The 22,380-nt window shown below is 40.5% G+C and overlaps 1 protein-coding gene across 4 annotated transcripts; it reads right to left on the bottom strand.

Moving 5' to 3' along the window:
- Window positions 1-2,801: 2,801 nt before the first annotated feature.
- Window positions 2,802-20,874, bottom strand: VDAC2 (voltage dependent anion channel 2). 4 transcript variants are annotated; one of them, XM_073353185.1, is made up of 10 exons: window positions 20,701-20,874; window positions 20,199-20,259; window positions 16,252-16,323; window positions 14,442-14,491; window positions 11,027-11,179; window positions 10,891-10,943; window positions 10,115-10,342; window positions 8,553-8,703; window positions 7,475-7,532; window positions 2,802-4,622 (listed from the first exon to the last, which is right to left on the bottom strand). In XM_073353185.1, the coding sequence occupies exons 2-10, from the start codon at window positions 20,236-20,238 to the stop codon at window positions 4,531-4,533; spliced, it is 897 nt and encodes a 298-aa protein (XP_073209286.1). In that variant the 5' UTR covers window positions 20,239-20,259; window positions 20,701-20,874; the 3' UTR covers window positions 2,802-4,530. The 4 variants fall into 4 exon arrangements, with proteins under 4 accessions (XP_073209286.1, XP_073209288.1, XP_073209285.1 ...); XM_073353187.1 differs by lacking the exon at window positions 20,199-20,259 and having other exon boundaries at window positions 20,701-20,869; XM_073353184.1 differs by lacking the exons at window positions 20,199-20,259; window positions 20,701-20,874 and adding an exon at window positions 20,318-20,627.
- Between the last annotated feature and the right edge of the window lie 1,506 nt (window positions 20,875-22,380).

The raw sequence follows: 22,380 nt of genomic DNA, 5'->3' as shown, positions 1-22,380 counted from the left end.
GGCTGCAGTTCAGCGGTAAGTAGTATGAGAATCTTCTTAAACAGCAGGTGAAGTTATTGCTTTAGCCTCTAGAAAGCACTTTAGCACTTTTCAGGATGACAGCAATTCTCCAAAGTGCAATTCCCAGATCATGCAAATAACGTCACACAGGTGCCTAACTTTATGCCCTGTCAAGCAGTCCCATTGTTAGCTTATTGACTTCAGTAGGGCCACCTCCAGCACATGCAGTGAGGCTTTGCAGAAGTAGGACCTAAGTCAATATTTCTAGAACTTCCCCTCTCCCCACATCCAAGATGAAATTGCAGCTGCTTCAGTTTACTTCTTTATGGTCCATGGATCAATGGAGAAAACACTGAGGGTCGCTGCCATATTCTGAGATGAAGCAGCATTCCTGTTCCACCCCTTGCAGCAAGCACAAGCTGGTTCACCCAGGAATAGAAGCACGTAAAACACCTGCAGCCTCTTGCCGGTAGTTTCAGCACCTGCTCCTGGGGCGGCTGTTGCCTGAAGCCGTGCACACCCTAGATCTCCAGGTCAGCATGATATAGTCATACAGACAAGACCATAAAACCTAGCTATTACTTTTCAATCCAAATTCATACTGTTGAGCAACTAGTCCAGGAAGAAAGCCGAGCAAGCCTGAAATCTTATTTTAAGGTGCAACTCACTGGTTCCGCTGCAGCTGCTAACAGGTACATTTTTAACCCCTGGGCTTCACACTCTTGGGGAGGAAACGTTCTTTAATACTTAGAGTAGCAAGCTGGACATTTGAAGTCTATCCCCAGCTTCACCAGCCCACTGGATGTTTGAGGCTCAGTGTTCTTAAAATGCTCAGAGATGCCTGAATGAAAGGAGCTACATGTGGGCAGTCTTGTGTCCATTTCAAGCATAGCAGGTTGCTCAGAAATGGCGAATGCCACAGTGCACAAAAATTAAATACACACTATGACACTAGCGTGATTTTCCACAGCTCCTGCACCTGCAAACACATCTAGCAGCAGCTCTTCTCTCCATTGGCTCATATAGGAACTTCCCCCCTCCCCATGCCCTCACCTCCCAAAAAACATTTCCCTGCATTTTGGCACATTTAGTGTTTAGAAGACCACAAAGTTAGAAATAATTCACAAACAGGACAACAGCATGTAAACTGTGCACAAGGGTCACTATTAAACTGCAAAAAGCCAACAATCTACAGACAAACTAAAACTATATGGGCAGGCTTAGAATAGCAAAAGCTTCCCAACTTTTTACTGCTTTTTGTTTGACTTTTACACACAGGCAGCTGAGGATTGAAGATCCTAACAACTACTGCCCTGCAATCGCAATAACTTAGTCATACAGCAAAAGAAATCAGTTAACTCAATTTTTAGATTTGTTTTTTTATTTTACTCTGAGCCCAGGTGTGAGGCCAAAATTAAAACAAAGAATGAAGGTATCAAAACCAAGAACCATTTTACTACAGCTGGTAAAATAATGTGTAGTAAATGCTTTATCCAACACATTTAGCACTTGTTCCTGTTCAAGAATCCAGACTCTGGCTTTTGCCAATTTGATCGCTAATTTTTCAGATAAGCGGCATTAACACATGGTTGGGTTAAGTCTGACTGGGACTTAATTCACTTTGATGAGGCCCAATATTTGTGACATGTGATGGTCCCTTCAGTGAGATGTATTGCTTCCACTTCCTCTTTAGGTGGCACTAGAAATAGGAGGGCAAGAACCTTTGACGTAAGTGTCTGTAATCATACCCTTGTTCCCAAGCAAAAATGCCTATTTCCCCACCTCGTTCTGTGAAAGAGCCAGGCCTGCAAAAGTGAATGAGCATGCTGAATCAAACACTGATTTGTATGCATGATTTTGTAGTTATTTGCTCCACTTTCTTTACTACAAAAATAAAACCTCTTTAGAATAGATTCACATCCACCACTGTGCCTGGTAGGCTACCATTTGCCATAAGCAGCACATGGTCACCAATGGAACAGGGGGGCACGAGGCTCACTCTGCGACCGCTGCCTTGTGTGAAGAATGCTCAGCAACAGTCATGGTTAGGACAAAGCAGAGATGAAGCCCTAACACCTATCCTCCCTCCCCCCATCCATCCATGATTAGAAGGGTCATGTTCTGAAAATTTTAAACTAAGTGATTGCTAATAGTTTCAGGTGTGAGACTAACTCTAGGCCACGCAAGACCTACCATCTCATCCTTCAGTGTGAACATCCTTACTTTACTGAATTATGGTGTGCAAACAGGTTCCATTCCAACTCTGGGAGGTGGGGACCAAATGTTGCAAGTTCTATATATATATATATATATATATATATATATCCATCTCATTATATATTAGGGTGACCAGATGTCCCACTTTTATAGGGATAGTCCAGATATTCAGGGTTTTTTTCTTATATCTATTACCTCTACACACACCCATCCTGATTTCACACACATCATCTCTGGTCACTTTAGATACAGGTGCACAAATCCCATTGACACCATGAAGAGTTGCACAGGTATTCAGGAGGGCAGTATTTATCCTGGAGTGTCAGTGGATTTTGTATATTAAAACATAAAAAGATTAAGAAATTATCCAGCAGAGAGGACTGTACTCCCAAGCGCTTAGTCGGTTTTCCCTAAGCCCATGTGTGGAGCAGGGAACCCAATGCACACTGAGGGGGGGAACTCTTCACTTCTCAGAAAGCTAGCTTGAATATCTGGGAAGTACATCTGAGATTTAGGCTTGGTTCGTTTTGGCATTTAAGGTCTCTCTGTACACTGGTCTACAGCTAAAAGAATTACTGCAAAAGTCAGTCTTTAAACCAGTTTAATGAAAATACAAGGCTTACGTGTATCATCTTAAAGTCACCATGGTAATTGGGGAAGAGTATAACAAGTTATATGCCTTAGTTCAGCTCTAATCTGATGTTTTATCATCTCCACCTTTCATACCAAGTAATACTCGCTGTAAAATACTCTTATCACAAGAAGAGTAAACGTGCGATTAAAAAAAAAAAACAAAACAGGAAACCACCCTATTGAAAATGGTGACTAGTAGGAAATGCTAGTAAATATTTAAATAGCTTAAAGTCTACCACATTGCTGTTTAATACCCCAGAACAGATGCTGTCTTCCAGGCTGTTCCTCCCATCTAGTAGTGTAAATTCAGATGTACACCAAGGTGGATATATGGTTCAAAGCACGTAAAATGTATGCAAGGAGAAGAATTTCCCTGAGACGGCCCCCTGAATGGGGGATGTCTGTTTAACAGCATGTGGACTGCATTTTCTAAATATATGTATATATATTTACCTTATTTATAAGTCATCAAATTCAGAACTAGAATTGTGACCTTAAAGTCAGACTTTTACATTAGGAGGATCACTGCACATTCATTTCCAGTATCCCTTTTAGCAAGGTTCTCTTCCACTTGGAGCTGTATTTTAATACATAGGAAATCTTTTTAGCACTTGCATTACTGCAACAACTTCAGGAGTTACCACATTTATTCACTGATACTTGCAAAGAACTGTAACATCAAAGGGAAAACGCAAACTTTATCTTCTATTTCTCACTCGAAGGATTAAAAGTAAGTCACTGTATCTTTCACACATTCTAAATAGAAGCTTAACAGTCCTGCTCACATGGCCAGTTGATTGTACTCAGTGGGCCTCCACTCTGCAGCCAGACGCTAGTGGGAGATGTAGGGGGCATTTTTCAAGTCAGATGGTGGAGTGTATTGTACTCTCCAGACCAGCAGGCACCGAGTACCAGACAAAGTTCACTTTGTTCACGGAGGGACAGGAGAACTGGAGAATAGGGAAAAAGGGCCTTGTCATACCACAGCAATAGATTAAGGGTGAGGTTCACTGGCTCCTGAAGGAGTTCCCATCCAATTGTCCTCAGCAGAAACCTGCTTGCTTCAACATGTGGTCAAAAGGACTGGGCCCATAATGGAAGTTCATGATCATTGATGGCTGAGGTGTGTGGCACAATGACAATTTTATAAGTAAACTACAGCTCACTGAGCCCTATCAATAGCTAAACTCTTAAAATATTTGGAGGCACAAGTATGTGTGTGTATTTGTTTTATTCATAATTTGAGTTGTCTTGGGATACCAAAAGTATTTCTAATTAAGGTGATTTAACAAAATTGCTGACCTCATTTCAAAACATCCACTGATCCATTTCTCATTCAATGGCAATATCAAAATGTTAAAAGGAACATAAAAACAAACATGCACACAATTGTACAGTTTTCATAAAGGTCTATTTCATTATTTGTGGGTAGCGCATTAAACAGTTAAATACATTTAAATAATGTATAAGTGACTGCACTAATGCAGAATTGATAACTAGATAGGTAACCAATTTAACTAGAAACCAGCTAACAAGTAACTGTCTAAAATACTTTGAATACAGCTCTTGTTCTAGGTCATCCCTCTTGGGGAAAAAAAGCCTGCTGATCACATTGGAAATACTTTTTTTAAGGCCGAATTCTTCTGATATCCCTTCCTTGCAGCAGTTTCTCCGGCTGTTTCAAGCTTCCAATTCCAGACCAAGACCAAGTTTATGACCTCCAGAATTGATGCTCTTCCCATCTACCAGGGCGGAGAGTGTAAGCTTCACACCTGTAAGATTAAAACAATCCTGTGTTAACATAGAATCTGAAAGTGCTAACCATTGTGTCAATCACAAGTCTAAGTTCAATTATACTCTTTCCAAGGTAGTAAGTAATTCAATAGTAAAGCAAGTTTCTAAAGCAATTTCCACTTACGTACATCAACTCCATTCAGCTTTTAAAATAAAGTTGTACAAAACTAAGCTGAACAACAATTGTAGGTACCAAATGACTATCTGGGGGCATATAAAATGCAATTAAAAAAAACACATGCAAATTCTATTTAAGAAACACATTTTATATACTGGACTTATGAGATCATTTATTGACTCAAACTAATGTGGAAATGAGCCCTTTCCCACACTGTAGCTCGCACACACAAAAATATGCTATGTATGTGAGATAGCCATTAGGGAAAAGTGCGATGATAGCTTTTCCCCCACTTAAAGATAGAGGGAGGATTAGAGATACTGCACAAGATGTATTTGCCCAAACAGAACACCAACTGCCATAAACATGAGAAAAAATGTGCAATTTTCAAAATGAAGCTACCTTAATCCTAGCTTTTTAAAGAGCAATCAGCAACCAGTAAAATCAGAGATAAGATCTTTGGAGGAAGACAGTGAAGAATGAAAGAGACCATCTTATTTTCATTTGCATCAACTAAAACTATTCCCCCTAACAGAGAGAAAGAATCTGGAAGTCAAGTATTCTTTTGTCTGAGCCCACAAGGATCTCAGCAGGGAAAGAGGCCAGGTTCAGTAAGCTACCGAGTCCCTTCTGACTGCCCTAATAAATTCAAATGACGATCCCGTATACTGAAAGTGATTTAGATTTCACTCCCTTCCCCAAAACCTTGATCAGAACAAAGGAATGCTAACACGAATGAGTGGACTTATAACTCTCTCTAATCGGAGATCCAGTAAGTGGTTTGAAGCAAGCCAGAAAAAAAATACATTAAAACCCAAAAACTTTTCAGGCTTTCTTAATGCATCAGAAAGCAGCACACAGGAAAAAGCCCACTTTTTTCAGTTGATTGCAAGTCACCTGTAAGGTTAAAAATCTACAAGAAACCCAAATATTTGGAAATACAGAACAGTTAAATATTAAGTTATGTCAACTCTGCCCACCACTTAACAATTCCAACTTCCCTGGTGTACTTCTGCTCCCCCTGCAAGACACAGTGGTGTTTTGGATCACAGATTTAGAAAAAATCCTCCAGCCTGTGCACGCAATATTAACAGCCAATGTACGTATAAAGCTTTCAATTTGTAAGTGTGCCCTACATAGCCCTGGTTTAGAATTGGTTTGATGTCTCCATTGTACACATGCTGTATCTGTCACATGGAACATGCACTTGCACATAGAACTGTAAGGAACCCTCTGTACCAGACAGAATCAGGCCCTTAATAAGGAGTACCAGTTCCTCATTAGGAAAACAGTATGAATGTAGTAAAATTGTTTGCTGAGTAAAGAAGGCACAATCCCGAGGCAATTAAGAATAATGCATTCTATTTTTAGTAGTGTCTGATAAGTGTTTGTAAACGGAAGGATAAAGCAGTCTGAGTTTCTCAGGGCATTGATATGGAGCAGACTAAGAGCTGCTTAGCTACCTTTAACTGCATGCATGAAGGGTTTGGAATTTCTCATTAGTTTTTAATTCTAACAATTTTCTTGTGCGTTTTTGCAAACTGCAACCTTCCTGAAAGGGTTTCTATCTTTAAGTTATGCGTACAAACAGACTTGTGTCTCGGAATTTCTTTAGTTTTTAAGAGCAGAAAGAGCCATCTCCCTTCTTCTGCCCATATACTTGTCCTAGGATTTCATCCTGCTCCCCCACAAAAGCAGCAACTGCAATCAACCAAGGTATACAGCTGAAATTGAGAGGCATTATCTCTTCTTTCAACTGCAAAGATAAGACAGGACTTATTTCCTAATCAGAGAGATGAGTCCCAATATGTTTTAATATACTAGCAGTTAACTCCGTTTTCTAAACCAGAAGTTGCTTAGTTTCTGAAACAAAACTATGCTGAATGAGTTCGCTCCACAAGACTGCCCCATCCTGTATATGGTGTTAATGCTATTTGGACAGAAGCTGCTCAACCTAAGTCCAAAAACAGGTCAGGTTTTTCTCATGCAAGTCTGGTCTTAATGGTTTAGTTATTCACCATCATGTTTTATAACCAGAAGTGATTTAAACAAACAGCACAAATGGACAATCACTGAGAACATTGTTACCAAGGTATTAACTGAACACAGATAAACTGTGTTAGCTGGTGATCAGAGGATGTATAGGTTACTGCACTTGCTTAATATCGTCATAATAGTTGTAATGCAAATTAGGTCTTCAAAAAACAAAAATAGTTATTTCACTCTGCTGTAAGAAGTTGATTAATGGATACCAGCCAGATAACTGGACATTTTCTAGGAATGATGGTTAGACCTTCCACGATACTACCAACAAAAATGTTCTGGTTAAATTAAGATGACTAGAGCTTGTTGTCATATCAGCATAGCACCACACTGAGTTTGGAACACAGCTGAAATCCATCCTACTGGAAAATAAAATGGAGGACACGCTTAGCCTAAATATTTTAGAAGTGCCATTGGATTTAGCCAAGCAGAACTCAAACTCAGTACAAGTTTTAGTTTATGGTATGTGAAACTGTTAAAGTACAAGTCAGCTCCAATATAGATTGAAAGGGAAAAAGATGGCAGAGATAGTCATTCTAAATAGAGGAAAAAGAAGCAATCAATTTTAACTGGCATTGAGTGTATAGATAAATATTTCAACAGCAGTTCCATGCATAACAACAAGGAATGCATGATTGCAGTGAAGTGATTCATTTATAGAATATTTACCTGGCCTCAAGGTCTGGGTGTAACCCACTCCAACTAAACTAGAGTTGTTCACTTTTGCCTGCAACAAAATGAAAAGCGGAGTAAAACAGCAAGTCAAAGAAAACCATGAAAGAATGTTCTTTGCTATAATCCTGTAGTGACTATAATAGCTGTCACCAAGAACACACACCACAAACTTAAACCAGTTTATATTTTGCAGTATCTTTGCACTTACTGGATACACCCACCCCATGCAAACCATACACATACACCCTTTTTATCCCAGAGGGAAAATAATATATATATATTTTGAGTGGGCAGGCAGAAATTCACCTTTCAAACTACATTCCAACACAATCCCTGTTACCTGAAATGTTTGTTTAGAACTGTTCTAGGAAGGGAGCCAATTCACCTTTTTTTTTTTTTAAATGCTTCTGACATTAACTCTATCAGAACAAGCCACAACATCTAATGGTATTCGTTGAAGAAACAGGTTTTCATTGATTCACTCAAATCAAGGAATGGCCATTTAGTTTTACTGGGCTAGTACATTTCTATACTAACCATCATTGTAACGTTCTCACTCAATAGTATGTTCACCAGCACTAGAAGTTCAGGTTTGCAAGACTCTTATTCTAGATCCAATAACATCTGGTGCATTGACACTACCCACTTCAAAACTGGAGTTAAACTAGAGCAAGCCAAGCTCTATTGTAGATAGGGTGCTGACTAGTATAGTAGAGTTCTCAGCATGGGAACCTGGTGCTGTAATCTGAAAAAAAAAGTGTCTGAACCACCTCTCTAGAGTGATTTAATGTAGTGTGTAAGGCACTGAATTGTGTTACTATAGGCATAGTAAGACGACTTTCCATAGAAAAAGTAAATCACAGTTACTTTGTTGTATGTAACTAAAGTCACATACTTTACAAGATTTAGTTGTTAACATCTGGGCTATTACAGACTTTTACATTAGTGATACAGAAGAGTAACTGGCATACTTCTTCACCATTCCATATCAATATAGAATATTTATACTACTATAAAAGATATCCAGTTGTATATTTACATAGAGCAAGAAGAAGCTTAAAGCCATACTTACAGAGATAGAAGCAGTGGAATCCAACTGGTATTTAGCTGCAATGCCAAAACGAGTGCTGTTGCTGCCTGCTGTCCAAGCTAGATTTACAGCAGTATCAAGATTGTCGCTCACTTTCTGGTAAATTGAGCCACCAAATTCTGACCCATCATTGCTGCAAGGTATTTGCAAGTGAAATTAAATTACAGGTTTGTGTGTATATTATATATAAAGTCCTACACTTACATTTAGCTTTTAAAGTTTTATTCACCTGGGGAATTATTTGTACTTTAAACATGACCATTTATTTTTCCATTATAAGACATTAAAAAGGAGGGCAGATAAATGTAGCTTGCAAGGCAGAATAAGGTATTTTAGCAGAGTCCATGAAAGAAGCTCACTCCAATAATTATATTGCTAAGGATGATACTAATGTATTCACTTGCACAATTAAGCTCATAAATACCCTAGGTAAAATCCTGGCTCCATTGAGTTCATGTCAAAAAACTCCCTTTAGTTCTGAAATTAATGAAGAGTATGAAATGTGTGATACAGACATGCAAGTTATAAATCAGAGACAAATATTCAGAAGAATCTTGTGGTTATTGGAAACGATGTTTCTAAGTAGCATTACGGTTAAGAAAAAGGTCAAAGGACATTTTATTCTAGAAAAGCAATACCATTTTCAAATATTTTAATAAACTTTGAAAGCAGTTCACTACAAGTCTGAACAATCCTGTTTAAAATGTACTTATATTATCTTAATTCCCCCTCTTCCCCCTCTTTTTTGGGGGAGGGGCAGAGAGGGGGAAGAGAGTATGTGATTTGACTCCAGTGAATACAAGTAAGATGCTTCCTACCCTAACACATAGTGGAACCACGCAGATTTAAGTTAACATCACTAATGCACCATTATCACAATCATTCAACCTGAGAATTCTTTTAGGAAAACTATAAATATACAAAAAACAATTAAGGTAGGACCAGGACAGCTAAAAAGCAGAAGTCAGCAGGAAGGTGAGAAAACACATAAAAACTATATGCTTTCCCATGTATGATTAGAATTCATAAACATGAGTGCTTCCTATGTTAAAGTTCCCTTTCAGGGCTAAAGGAAAGGGCTTAAGAATTAAAAGCACTGGCAAAGCATATTTATTTAACGATATCATGCCAACTGCTAATAACTATTTCCTGTAAGATCACAGGGAACAAGTGTATTATTGTAATGCAATTTTCTCAATTGCAAGGAGGGGTCAAGTACTTCAGTCTACTTTGTAAATACAACACTTCAAGTACTGCTTTCTATACTTTGCAAACTACAATGCATATATTACAGAAATTACTTCATGTAACAAAGTAGTTAGAAAACAAGCTATAAACACTAAACTTAGAAAAGAGGTACAGAAGTAATTACTGATCAGGTAAAGAAAATCTCATGTGTTACCCTGGTGAATTTTCTACAAGGTTCTCTCACATAGAGCATATTTGACACTGTATTTCACGAACAAGTGCTATTAATTCAGAATTTGAAGCTTATGAATATTCTTACTACAAGCTTCTCAAATACAGTTTTTTTTAATACTTACACGTTAGTATGCAGTTGGAAGTCTCCAGTTTTGTAACCCACAGAGAAGTTATTCCTTGTCAGCTTCGATTTGGCACTATCAAAAGTCATCTGATAACCAGCAAGCCAGCCCTCGTAACCAACGACAGCTGAGCCATGGATTGCAGGTCCAGCAAAATCAAAGTCAACATCACAACCAAGATTTACGCATTCACGTTTATAAGACGACTTAATTTTGCCACTTTTCTTCCTGAAGCAAAGAAATTATTTTTTTACAAAGGCTTCATCCTCTATCAGTCTAATTTTTACTAACTTAACCTGCAGTGGGCACACAAAGGCCATTAGAGAACAGGTGTCAAGTCTGGGCAAGACATAACTGACCAGTCATGGAACCAAAATGCAACAGCCCATTAGAAAGCTGCAGAAAACACAAGGATTATACATTTGAAGAAACTTCTTTACTTCCTTATCCCACCCCAATCTTCCATAACATTCTCTTATATTTGTGCAAGCAGAGCCCTGACTACTATTCTAACAAATCCAATTCTCTCATTAGGGTGCCAACTATCTTGTTAAGGAGCAAAACATTTTGCTTCAGTGTCCCAAAGAGCCACATTCAAATGTAACAGCCTGGGTTAACAGCAGTAGTTTTGAGCCACCAATTTCAAGCTCTATATATACATACTCTTCATTCACATAGTTATATTAACTTGTTAAATATTCATTTGACCTTTACACGCAAAGTTATTCCCCTAAACATGTCAAAAAGTACTCTCTTAACAAAAACAAAACTCTTACCCCGTGTTTGGTGAGAAGGTTGTGTCAAACGTCAGCTTCAAACCTTTGGCAATCTAATTAGGGGAACAAAAGCTATTAGCTCAGATCTACTGGTTAAGTGAAAAAATTAAATGTAAGTAGTACATCAATCTGTTACCTGGTCTTCAATCGCAATTTCTGTTCCCAGAGTATTGTCGGTGTTCCATTTTTCTGTGAAAGTCAGACCATACTCAGCCCATTTGTATTTGGTCTCCAAGCTCCCATTCACTTTCCCCGTGTCTGTGTTTGATGAACCAGCTGTTGTAAATTCCTAATAAGACAGCATAGGTTATTCCTGAGTTGCACACATCCCAGGAAGTCTCACATCATAAAGGTCTTTTTAAACTTAAAAAACCAAACTAAACCATGTACACAACCATAAGGTAGCATTGTCCTGTTCAGCCAGTTTGAGTTATACCCAACCCCCTTTTGTAACAACTTGCTAAAAAGGATCTTCTAGATTTTCAGACTTAACCAGGAAATAGCAGTGTGCGCTCTGACACTGCACAGTTCAAAAATGTAAAACCCAATTCCAAGGCAAGGAAGTCCATTGTGCTATAAGCAACTGAACTATACTGTTCAGCGTAGTTCATGCTTTACACCTCTTTCCGAGGCAATTTATTTCAAGTTATTGTTTCCTTAAAAAGCAGAAAAAAATATTACAAGTACAGAGGTGAGTATGGTGCTCATATTACTGAAGGGATTAATACAGAGGTGGGCAAACTACGGCCCACATCCGGCCTGCGGGACCATCCTGCCCGGGCCTTGAGCTCCCGGCCAGGGAGGCAAGCCCCTGTTCCCTCCCCTTCCCACCGCCCACCCACCTCCCAGGCTTTCCAGTAAGCCAGTCCTGCCACTGAGTCAGGGGATGGGGAGCAGGGGGCAGTTTGATAGGCATGGGAGTCCTGGGGGGCCTGTCAGGGGACATTTGGATGGGTTGGAGGTTGGGGGGAAGGGGGACGGTCAGGGGACAGGGAGCAGCTGGATGGGGCAGAGGTTCGGGGGGGGGGGGTGTCGGTTGGATAGGTGTGGGAGTCCCAGAGGGGCGGTTAGTGGCTGGGGGTCCTGAGAGGAGGCGATCAGGGAACAAGGAGCAGGGGGGGTTGGGGGGGGGGGGAGTCTGAGGGGGGCAGTCAGGGCATGGGAAGTGCGAGGGGGCCACCCTGTTTGGGGAGGCACAGCCTTCCCTACCCATACAGTTTCGCAACCCCGATGTGGCCCTCAGGCCAAAAAGTTTGTCCATCCCTGGATTAATATCACTATTAGAGCCAGGCACAGTGCAGACAGCATCCCAGACAACTCTGCCAACATGCTGTAATCCTCATATAATACTATCATTGTTCCAATCTTTAGTGCCCAAACAGAGACTATCATGCTACAACTGTGGGATGGCTCTACATATACATTTTAAATAAATAAATATTCAAGGACTAGAGGAAGAAATTTTATAGCTGCAATCAAGAAATGATTTGAACGTAAGTCTCTAGATGAAAGGGCAGCACTAGTCCATTGGTTCTTAACTAGGGATTTTAATAGCCACACTAGTGAGTCAGGACTCCCAAGTAAAAATATAATTATATAGGGAGACTGCCTATGTTTGAGACTGTGACATTAACTGATAGTAAGTTTTATTAACAGACTTCCATTCCTTACACAGAATTATATTTTTTAGATTCGGGACTCTCAGTGGGTAACTGTTACACTAAAAGTTATTTAAAAATAAACATTGCACTTATTTATATTACAAACAGCACCTTAGTTATAAAAATTGAAGGTTATAAACACTGGTTGCCTCTCACTATTTATGCTCTTTACATCTCTCTTCTTGGAGAATGGAAAGAGTAGTCAATATCTACCGAATTTTGAAAATCTAAAAATAAAACATGGGCACAAGGCTGAAGTACTTGGCTAGCAACTGCTTCAGGGAATATTTGTTAAATAGTCTTTCCACTGCAATTTTATTAATGATATGGAAAAATTTCTGATGGTCTTTGATTGAAAAAAAAAAAAATTACAAATCTAAGTCCAAATTTTGGCCCAAGATATGCCTGGCTGTGGGGTTTATCTATATGGTGCAGCAATGCACACTAGATGGGTGGGAATTCTAAAGCACACCAACATGTTGCACACCAACTGGCCCAGGTAGACCCTAGTAGGGCATATGTATTAGGGAACTTTTATTGCATGGCAGCAGGGTCTATCTGGACCAGTTAATATGCAACACAGTGTGCTGTAGAATTCATATCCCTTTAGTGTGCACTGCTGCACCATGTAGACAAGTCCTGTTTTTCTCTACACCCATTAGAATTAGCTATCCACTCCTTAAGGTACCATATGCATTTACTGCTACTAGAGGGAGCATTAGTTTTATGAGAAGAGTATGTTTAAACCAAACATTTACGGAGTATTCTATCAATCTCACCATACACTGAAGGACTATATAGATATTCCTGTAGATACAGGATGTATATGAATGCCAAAATTTGTTGCTAAAGATTTACCTTAGCTACGACAACAAACTTAAAATTGATTAAATGAGGTAGCTTTATATGAAAAATTAACTTTGACTGAATGATGTTTACTTGCAGCATATTATTTAGCCACTAGATGTCTGTGCAAAACACAGAGTTCCAGACATGGTAGCAGTCCCTAGTAAACAAGGGTAGAAAAAGTTGGAATTCAAGTTATGAAGAAGCACGTTCCCTGTAGTGGTCAGCTTTTTTCTTTAAGCAATACCTACTGTTTAAGGCAGCCTGATATTCCATAAATCAAGATAAAGGCTGAAGACTATTCGTGATAAATACCTTATGCCTTATCTACACTTAAGAGGGTTTGCCAGTATATCTATACCAGGAGAGCACTTCGGGGGGGGAGAAAAGAGCAAGCACGCTTCTTTTGCTGGTACAGCTTGAACCTGTTCTCCAAAAGGAATAAATTTGTACCAGACAAAGGACTTCTTCTGCTGATATAGCTATCTATCCTAAAGCTTTTCCCAGCATAGCTATGTTAATCAAGGATGCAACACTGGTGTTAATACACCCCAGAATGGTATTCGCCTTTTTCACAGGTGCATCTCATTGTTGACTCAATTTGTGATCCACTATAACTCCCAAATCCTTTTCAGCAGTACTACCAGGGTCTTGAGAGATTTACATTGAGCACGAACAGAACCAAAGAATATTCACAGAAAGCTAAATTAAATTTCTGTATGGTCGGATATCAATTTTACGTTTAAAAATGGTTCTGCTATTTGTTCATTTTTACACACAAGATGAGTGACAGTCAAAATATACCCTGCTTAGCAACTTTACAAAGACAAAAGAACAACTACTTCTGACTACTGCGTGTCAGCATACATGGCAATGTGATTTATGTTTGGAGATGCAGATCTCTATGGCCCTCTGAAGTGTACTGTGCAGCAAACACCTATCAAAGGACTCTGTCAACTAGCTAACTTTGTCCATAAAAGTTCCCTTTAAAAAGCAGGAAAATTAGAGCACATTAACCAAAAATGCTTTGAATTTAAAACTCACCACCCCACTTGCTGACTTTGTTTTCACGTCCAGTTTCACCAGCCCAAAACCTTAAGAAAAAGTTGAAGTTATTACAGTGTACTTTTTAAAGTGTGTGCATTTTTCTAAGCAAAACTAAAAAGAAAAAAATAGTTCAGCCATTGACCAGAGCAGTATAAATCCTAAGAACCTTGAAACATCTGTAGTCAGTGTGGAATTGAGTAGTTTTCTCTCAAACTTTAAAGTGAATAAAGGACTAGCAAAGGCCTGTTTATTGTACACCAATGACTACTAGGGAATATTTTCTCAGTTAACTAAATGAAAAGTTTTTTTTGTTTCCATCTACTCCACAAATTCAGCTCTGCCTCTCAAAGGCAACCTGCGTCCTTTCTGGCTTTTATGCAGCCACCAGTAAAAGATTCTGCAATCAGAATTTAGCTTGAAGTTTTCTGGTTCACATATCAGCATTAGAATACAGTTCATTCTATAGCACTGCTGAGCCAAGAGAGCTAACAAAGGTTAGGACTCAAATAAGCTAGGAAATACAGTTCCAAATATGCAAAGGGAGTAAATTTAAGAAGGTGCCATTTTTATATTGTCACCCTTCTGGTAATTAGCTGTACTTTATATTATACTAAGCAAATAATTTGATTTATGTTTTTTTTCAGAAATATCATAGCCTCTACTTCTTTGCCACTATAAGGTTGCTTCCTATCGTAGTTATCTAGCCAAGTCCAATTACATGTCCCAAGAAACAGGTTTCTAAGCTACAGTCTAACAGACCTAAAGTTTCTATATTTGATATTACAGTAGCTCCTGGAAGCCACAGCCAAGACTAGGGTCTCATAGTGCTGCATGTTGTCCAAATACAAAGTTAAAAAAACAAAACAAAAAAAAACACTGAAGAGGTTACAGTCTAAATAAATAAGAGTGTGAGAAAAGAGAGATGATTTAAGCAGAAGACTGGGAACTGAAACACAGATTATGGCCCCAATCCTGCAATAAACTCTGGCAGACTTCTGTGCTCTGCACAGCCCCAGTGAAGTCTATGAGGTTCCAGGGGTCTACCTAGCAGGAGCTCATTGCAGGACTTTGACCCGCAATGTGATCCCCAAGATCACACAGGCATTTTAATACCAGAAAGTCATGATGCTTTAACTATACCACGCTTTAAGCAGCACAACCCCACAAGTGTGAATGCAGTTATACAAGCACAAAAACTACTTTACACTGTATAGCTATTCCAATACAGCACAGGAAGCCACCACCAATATATGGCACCTTTACGTCATAACAACTGTGTTCACCCTAAGGATTCATCAATATAATGTGTTTTTTTAAAAAAAACACAGATATAGTTAAAGTCCCATACCTAACCAACAATTATTCCAGTATAACTTTCAAGTGTAGACCAGGCCATAGGAGCTGGGACTTGAACCTCAGTTCTTGATTCCTAGTCAACTGTCTTAACTACAAGACCACACCTTCCTCCCTAGAGTACTACTATAAAATCCATTCCTTCCTTGTTGTTTACATCCTTCAGATATTTACATACTGGTTTCCCCATCTATTAACTTCTAATTAGCCAGTGTGTGTGTCTAATTTTTCTTCAACTCAGTCCCACAAGGTCTCTAACCATTCCGCTGCTCTTGTATGAACTCCCTCCAATTTAATAAAAATCCATTAGTTTATCCTAGTGTATACAAGCACACACAAATTAATATTCCAGAACATGTGTAAATTAAAAATGTTAGCTTTGTGTGCTTCAGCAAAGTGACGTTTCTTTATATGGCATGGTGTATGTGTGTTATTTTTTAAGTATTGTTCCTACCATAGCCTTTGTTGAAGATATCTCTGGCAGATTTGCCAAGATCTGCATATGATGGAGGGATTGCCATTGGAGCTGGAAAGATAGAGATAACAGGTATATTAATATTGAAACATATCATATAAAGATAAACTATCTTTAGTTCTAAACCCGCTATGCCTTCCAACAAGAACTCATATACAGGACAATTAACAATAGATGGCTCGTACTGCTTTAGTTTATGATACACCTACAGATTTTCATAGAAATAATACTGACTATTTCGAAGTGGCATGGGTTTACCAAGGTGCAGCATGTTCCTCCCCATGTAGATTCCAACATGGATTTCCCAATGTTTAGTTAAAAAGTGAAATGCTCCATATTTCAGAAATTACAAAAGCTTTCAGAGGAGAAAGATGCCATTCCAAACTGGGAGATGGGAAAGTTGTAGGAAATTGCAATGATATCAACAGACTCTCTATACTAATCAGGATTCCCATGAGATATTTTTGTTAAGACCCCACAGGACTTCCCCCCCCCTTTTTTTTGAAAGGAAACATGCAGGATTGTGTAGCTAGTTTGCATCTACACATAGCCTTTTGTTTTAATACCAGATATCTAACTCAAGGAGAGACATTCAAAAACACCAATAAAGTTATTAAATTCAACAACTGTTCTGATAAGCTTTATAGAAACCCTACACAACCTATACTCGTCAGCTATAAAATATTTGGCTTCTTTGTTGCAAACACCATGTCACTTCTATCATAATTTTTAGTGACATTTGTAGATCTCTTATTTTAAAATTTTAAAAAGTATTTAATGACCAATCTAGTTACTCTAGTTAACACGTCCCATTACTAGAAGAGAGAGCTGAGTCTATTCTGTGGTCCAACCTCTCGCTTCTTCATGCTGGCAAGAGTTGGGAGCAGTGCAGAGGGAATGTGATCACGTCTTGCTGAAGAAGAAACACACCATGTTGCTCTGAAGCAACTTCTGTAACAGAAGCTAGGCTGATAGAATCTAAGTGGAGGTCCCCCAAACCAATGAAAGCTATCAGAAAAGTGAAAGTCAAATAAAGGCTTCTCTTGGGGAAAACATGCAGGCTTAAGCCTTTATAAGCCAGTTGGGGAGGGACTGAGGTGAGGTCAAATGGGTGGAGAAGCACAATAAAGTTCTGATAGGACTTCTCTCTGGCTCGGAGCCTTAGGCAGGTTGGAGCGCCTAGAACACTTGTGGTTACTACTCACTTCTTTCAGACACCCAGGACCAGGCAACTCCTCATGTTGGCCTTCAGGATTATCTTTCACTGCCCATTCAACAACTCATCACAATGCAAAGCTGTTTTCTCCTTCAATGGGAGCTTTCCCAAAAACTTCAACCAGAAAAGGGACACTGTCATTTTGAAATCTAGGGTCACATTTTCATATCGGAAGTGTTTGTATATCCCATCTCCCATGTGAAAGTGCCAAAAACAAAAAGGGAAACTACTACAGGGGAAACAGAGAAACTGACTAGAAAAGAAGTGCCGTCAAAAGCACAAAGTTTGCAAACAAAGTTCTCTAATCTCATTCAGTTGTAGTAGTGATCTTGTGTTACAAATTAATAGATAAAATTTTAGACACGTAATTTTTAAGTTCATGGTGTCTAATGAAGAACACACACACAGCTGCTTCCAATATTCCACCTGTTTGCCTCCTTGTTGAGTAAAGTGTACAAAGGAATTTACATTTTTACTAATCTGTATGCCAGAACATTCAATTCCTCCATTCTGTTTTGTAGAGGGGAGCACTAAATTGTATTTCATTAGGTTTCAAAGACTAACATCTTATTGAGATGAACAGGACAGCTCACACTTCATTTTTTTTTTTTTAAAAAGGGGTAAATCAAGTCCTGCAGAAGACCATGGGAATTCCACAATATTGATTTCTGGAAATCTCTGCAAGTCTTAAAGCACATGGGATCAAAGCAAGGTTCAAGCACTCACACTTTTTCAGAATGTTGCTTTGTAATTTTTAAGTACCAGAAATTGCTACTGTAAAGAGAAAACTCAATATTCAGGAACAAGTAACAGTTACGATAATACTTTGTTTTGGGACTTAACATTGCCTTTCTAGGGTGCTAGTAATTATGTCATGTGTACCTGTGTAACTAAATCTCATTTTAGTAGGTTCACCTATAGTCCAGCTATCCCTTAGAGAAGTGTTCTAGGCCAGCTTATTATTCTGCAAAATAGTTGTATGTCATGGATGTGGAATAAACTAGGTATTGCATTGAGGCATTCCTTTCTACCTGCCCTTTTAAAAAAGTCATTAATATTTATAGATTAAACAGCAAATCACATACATACAGAAGAATGTTTTAACAGCTCATTTGAAATTGCTTTGATTAAACAAGTTACAAATAGACAACTTAAATATAGTTTTAAAAAGCTGCCATAGCAGACTAGTTACCACCTTAAAGAAAGTTAGAAAATATTTCAATTGTTTAGAAATGAACAGCTGTTGTTCCGAGTGAGCTATACAAACAATAAAGGAAATGTTGCTGTTTTCCATCCTACTGTGCAGCCAGACTTACAACAACAGCTCTTGTTCGCATTTACCATTTTAAAATAAAGCTAGAAAGTGTTCAGCCACATATTTTGGGGCTTTCTTCCAAACCACCAACACCCAAGGAAAAGCTATGTCTGATTTCATTTTTATAGTAACCTTCAGCATCAAAACAGTTTGGCAGTGATAAAGTAAATAAGCCTTTTGTTTTTGTGTAGTACAACTTAAATTCAAAACGACAGTCTCATACTCTGGCAGCAGATTTACGCTAAACAATGCGGATGCCATGGAAAGTTATTAGAGGAAGTAGCAAAAAATTTATAAAATTGCAAGTTAGAAAGATACTAATACAATTATTATGCTAATTCAATTACGGTAAACATTTGGGTTGGTACATATAAGTTGCTAAATATTTGTTACATGTCCTACCTGCAAATAAAAGGTGACTATAACTGCATGAATACCACCATGAAGATTGGCCTTATGTCTTAAAATGCAATCTAACCTGCAGGCCTGTAATTTTTAGTCTTATGTTAGTATAGATCAAATGAGGGACCAATAGTTAACATGTGTCCTTGATGCTTTTATAACTATCTTTCCTGTAATGCTACCTTCAATGAAAGAATAATGCTAAGCCCTGTCTGTCATCAACCCTCTACTTCCCTGCCCTCCATTCCAATTAACAAAACCAACCCAAGTGAAGTCAATATTTTTCAATCCAGTCTCAAACTGTCAGTTTCTTTTACTAATTAATATTACCCAGGTAGATTTTAAACATTACACTTATAAATCCTAGACACTTATGAACTGTAAGTTTATGAGGAGAAATCGACTATTTGAACAACCTTGTTCCTGATTGTGACTGATGCAAGTAGCAACTCCACCCTGATGTCTGGCTTCAAGCTATCCCTTTTTCCTTGTGCATTCCTGGAAACATGGGATCAACTATTGCTCCCAAAAAAACCCAAATTAAATTTTTTCCTTTACCAAAGAAGGAAGATAACTGGTGATTTAACCATCACATAAGAAAACACTATTAACCTACCCTAAAGAAATACAATTAGTGTATAGTGTTACCACAGTACACCTTTCCCTCAAGGTATTCTGTCTAACTCCTTCACACCCTCATATTAAAAAGACACCTTGAGCAATTCTTAGAGAATGGATGCAAATTTTAAAGTGTCAGAAGGTGGATCGCCTTTTTAGACAGATAGAAACTGTCTTGACACCAACTTTAGGAAGCCTGGATTTTATTCTAAAAGGGTGGCCCTGTAGTGGATGGATGCCTTTTTGAGGAGAATGCTGGGCTGATGTTAGCCCTCTGGGTTCGGGATTCATCGGCCCTTTCCGATCTTATACAGCTACTAACCTTACCACAACGTTATTTAGCTACAGTCTTGCTTCAACTCTTTCCCTACTTACGTCTCGGAGGCGGAGGGATACATGGTGGAGGATAAGTCATAGCTAGGCCAATCTAATGAATCTACAAAGAGGGGGGAAAAACCAACATTGAAGGATGAGTGATGTCTCTCTAGACGTACATGCGGAGGCCGCGGGGGCCAGGCTGCCCCGCGACGGACCGGGGAGGAAACGCCCTGGCAGGGAACGGGCTCCCCCCGCAAAGGCCCACAGCCAGACACGCCGCGGCTGCAAGGTGAACGCGGCCATTTTAGGACGCCGCCGGCCGGCCCGCCCGGCCCTCTCGTGGCCCTGCTCTGAGCTGCCATCGCAGCCGCCCTCTCTCCCCCATGTACCCGGCCAGGGCCCCAGCCCGGGCTCCCAGGCAAGTGGCCCGCTACCCTGCATGGCAAAGCGGGACAGGGCTCCATCCCGGGGAGGGACCAGAGGGGCGCGGGCTGGCCCCCCACTCACACAGCCCTCCCGCCCCGCGACCCCAGCCCCGAGGCGGGGCCGGCCCCATCACCTGGCCGGCGGGGCTGTCCGAGGGGAGCCGGGCGGGTCTCGCCGTGAGGGGGCCTCGCTGGCTGCCGCCGCTCGAAGTGGAGGACGAAGTGAAGGAGACACCGACTTGTCGACCCGCCCGCCGCCGCCGCCGCGCAGGACCCCAACGAGCCGGGGCCGCCCCACCAACCGCCTGCCCCGTCGCGGCCCCCGCCTCGGGCAACACCTCACCCTCAGCTGGGACACACCGACCTCACCTCCGGGGTAAAGCTGGGAGCCCGGCGGCGGAGGGCTAAGAGGGGAGGAGACCGCCGCCGAGCAGGCACTGCGAAAGCAACCCCAGGCACGAAGGGGGGTCCTTTGGGCCGGGCGGGGGCGGGGCCTGCAGGGGCAGAGGAGAGAAGGCGGGGGGAGGGGCGAGAAGGCTGGGGCCCACTCAGGGGAGGGGACGGGACGGGGAGAGGCGAGGCGAGGCGAGGAGGCTTCGGTTTAGAGGGCTGGTGCTGGCAGGAAGCAGTACGGGAAATACTCAGAGAAGGGGCAGGAGGCGATGCTTGCGAGGAGGAGGGGAGCTGTAGGTGGGAATGGATGTTGAATACTGCGAGACCATATCCCCATCTCCTCTCTCACGCTCTTGGGATGGGGAAACCATTTTTGGTAGAAATGAGACGGGGGGGGGAGAGTTTGGGGTAATCGAACAACCCTTGCTAACGTGCATCACAGCTGCAAGGTTTCCCAGAATAAGGGCAAGGAGAAATAAGGCCCAGGCCTTTGAAAGCATGCATCTGCCCTGTTGTCTCCCCCACATTGATGTGCTGTTGGGGGTGCATTTTTTTTAAATCCACACTGTTTTCTAAGGCTGTCTACGCTACCGCTTGTATTGCTCAGTGGTGTGAATATTCCAACCCCTTACCGACATAAGTGCTAGTGTGTACACAGCACTTCTCCCACCGATATAGCTACCGCCGCTTGTTGGGGGTGGTTTAATTATGTCAACTGGACAGCTTTCTCCAATCAGCATAGATGCACAGGTGCAGCGGTACAGCTGAGCTGCTGTAAGCTCTCTAGTGTATGCATAGCCTTAGGCTCCAGCTCCTTTGTTTCTGATGTCAGTTTGCAGTAATGCAGCAATAAAGACATAGCAGAAGACTTCAACATCTGGTGGAAAGAAAGTGTGGGTGTGACGTGAGGGTTGTACTCAAAATGACTGGTTCAGAGGTGATTGTATGTATGGTAGAGAAAACATCAGAGGACGTATGAAAAATACAAGAGCTGCGTGCCCACACTCAGCAAATATCCATATTGGGGAAACAATCCCCATTCAAAATACTGTTATACACTACAAATGGTGCAGATGTGCTGCGGTAGTATAGACGCTACAGAGATGGAAGCGGTTCTTTTGTCATTGTAGTAAATTCACATCCGGGAGGTGGTAGCTCGGTGATGGAAGAATTCTTCTGTCGATTAGTGCTGTCCACACTGGGGCTTAGGTCAACTTAACTGTGTTTCTCTGGAGTGAATTTTTTCACTCCCCTGAGCTACACAGCTAGATCAACCTAACTTTGTAGTGTAGACCAGCCCTGAGCAGGGAATCTAGAGTCAGTTTTAACTCGCCAAAACAAGAGGCCTTTGCTGTGTCTTGCATGCTACAGGCCATAGGACCATATGATCTAAGTTTAAGACATGGTAACAAATGTATTCC

Source organism: Lepidochelys kempii, chromosome 7 (genome assembly GCF_965140265.1).
Source record: "Lepidochelys kempii isolate rLepKem1 chromosome 7, rLepKem1.hap2, whole genome shotgun sequence".
In the NCBI taxonomy this organism is placed as follows: domain Eukaryota; kingdom Metazoa; phylum Chordata; order Testudines; family Cheloniidae; genus Lepidochelys; species Lepidochelys kempii.
This window is presented reverse-complemented; position numbering and strand designations above follow the sequence as displayed.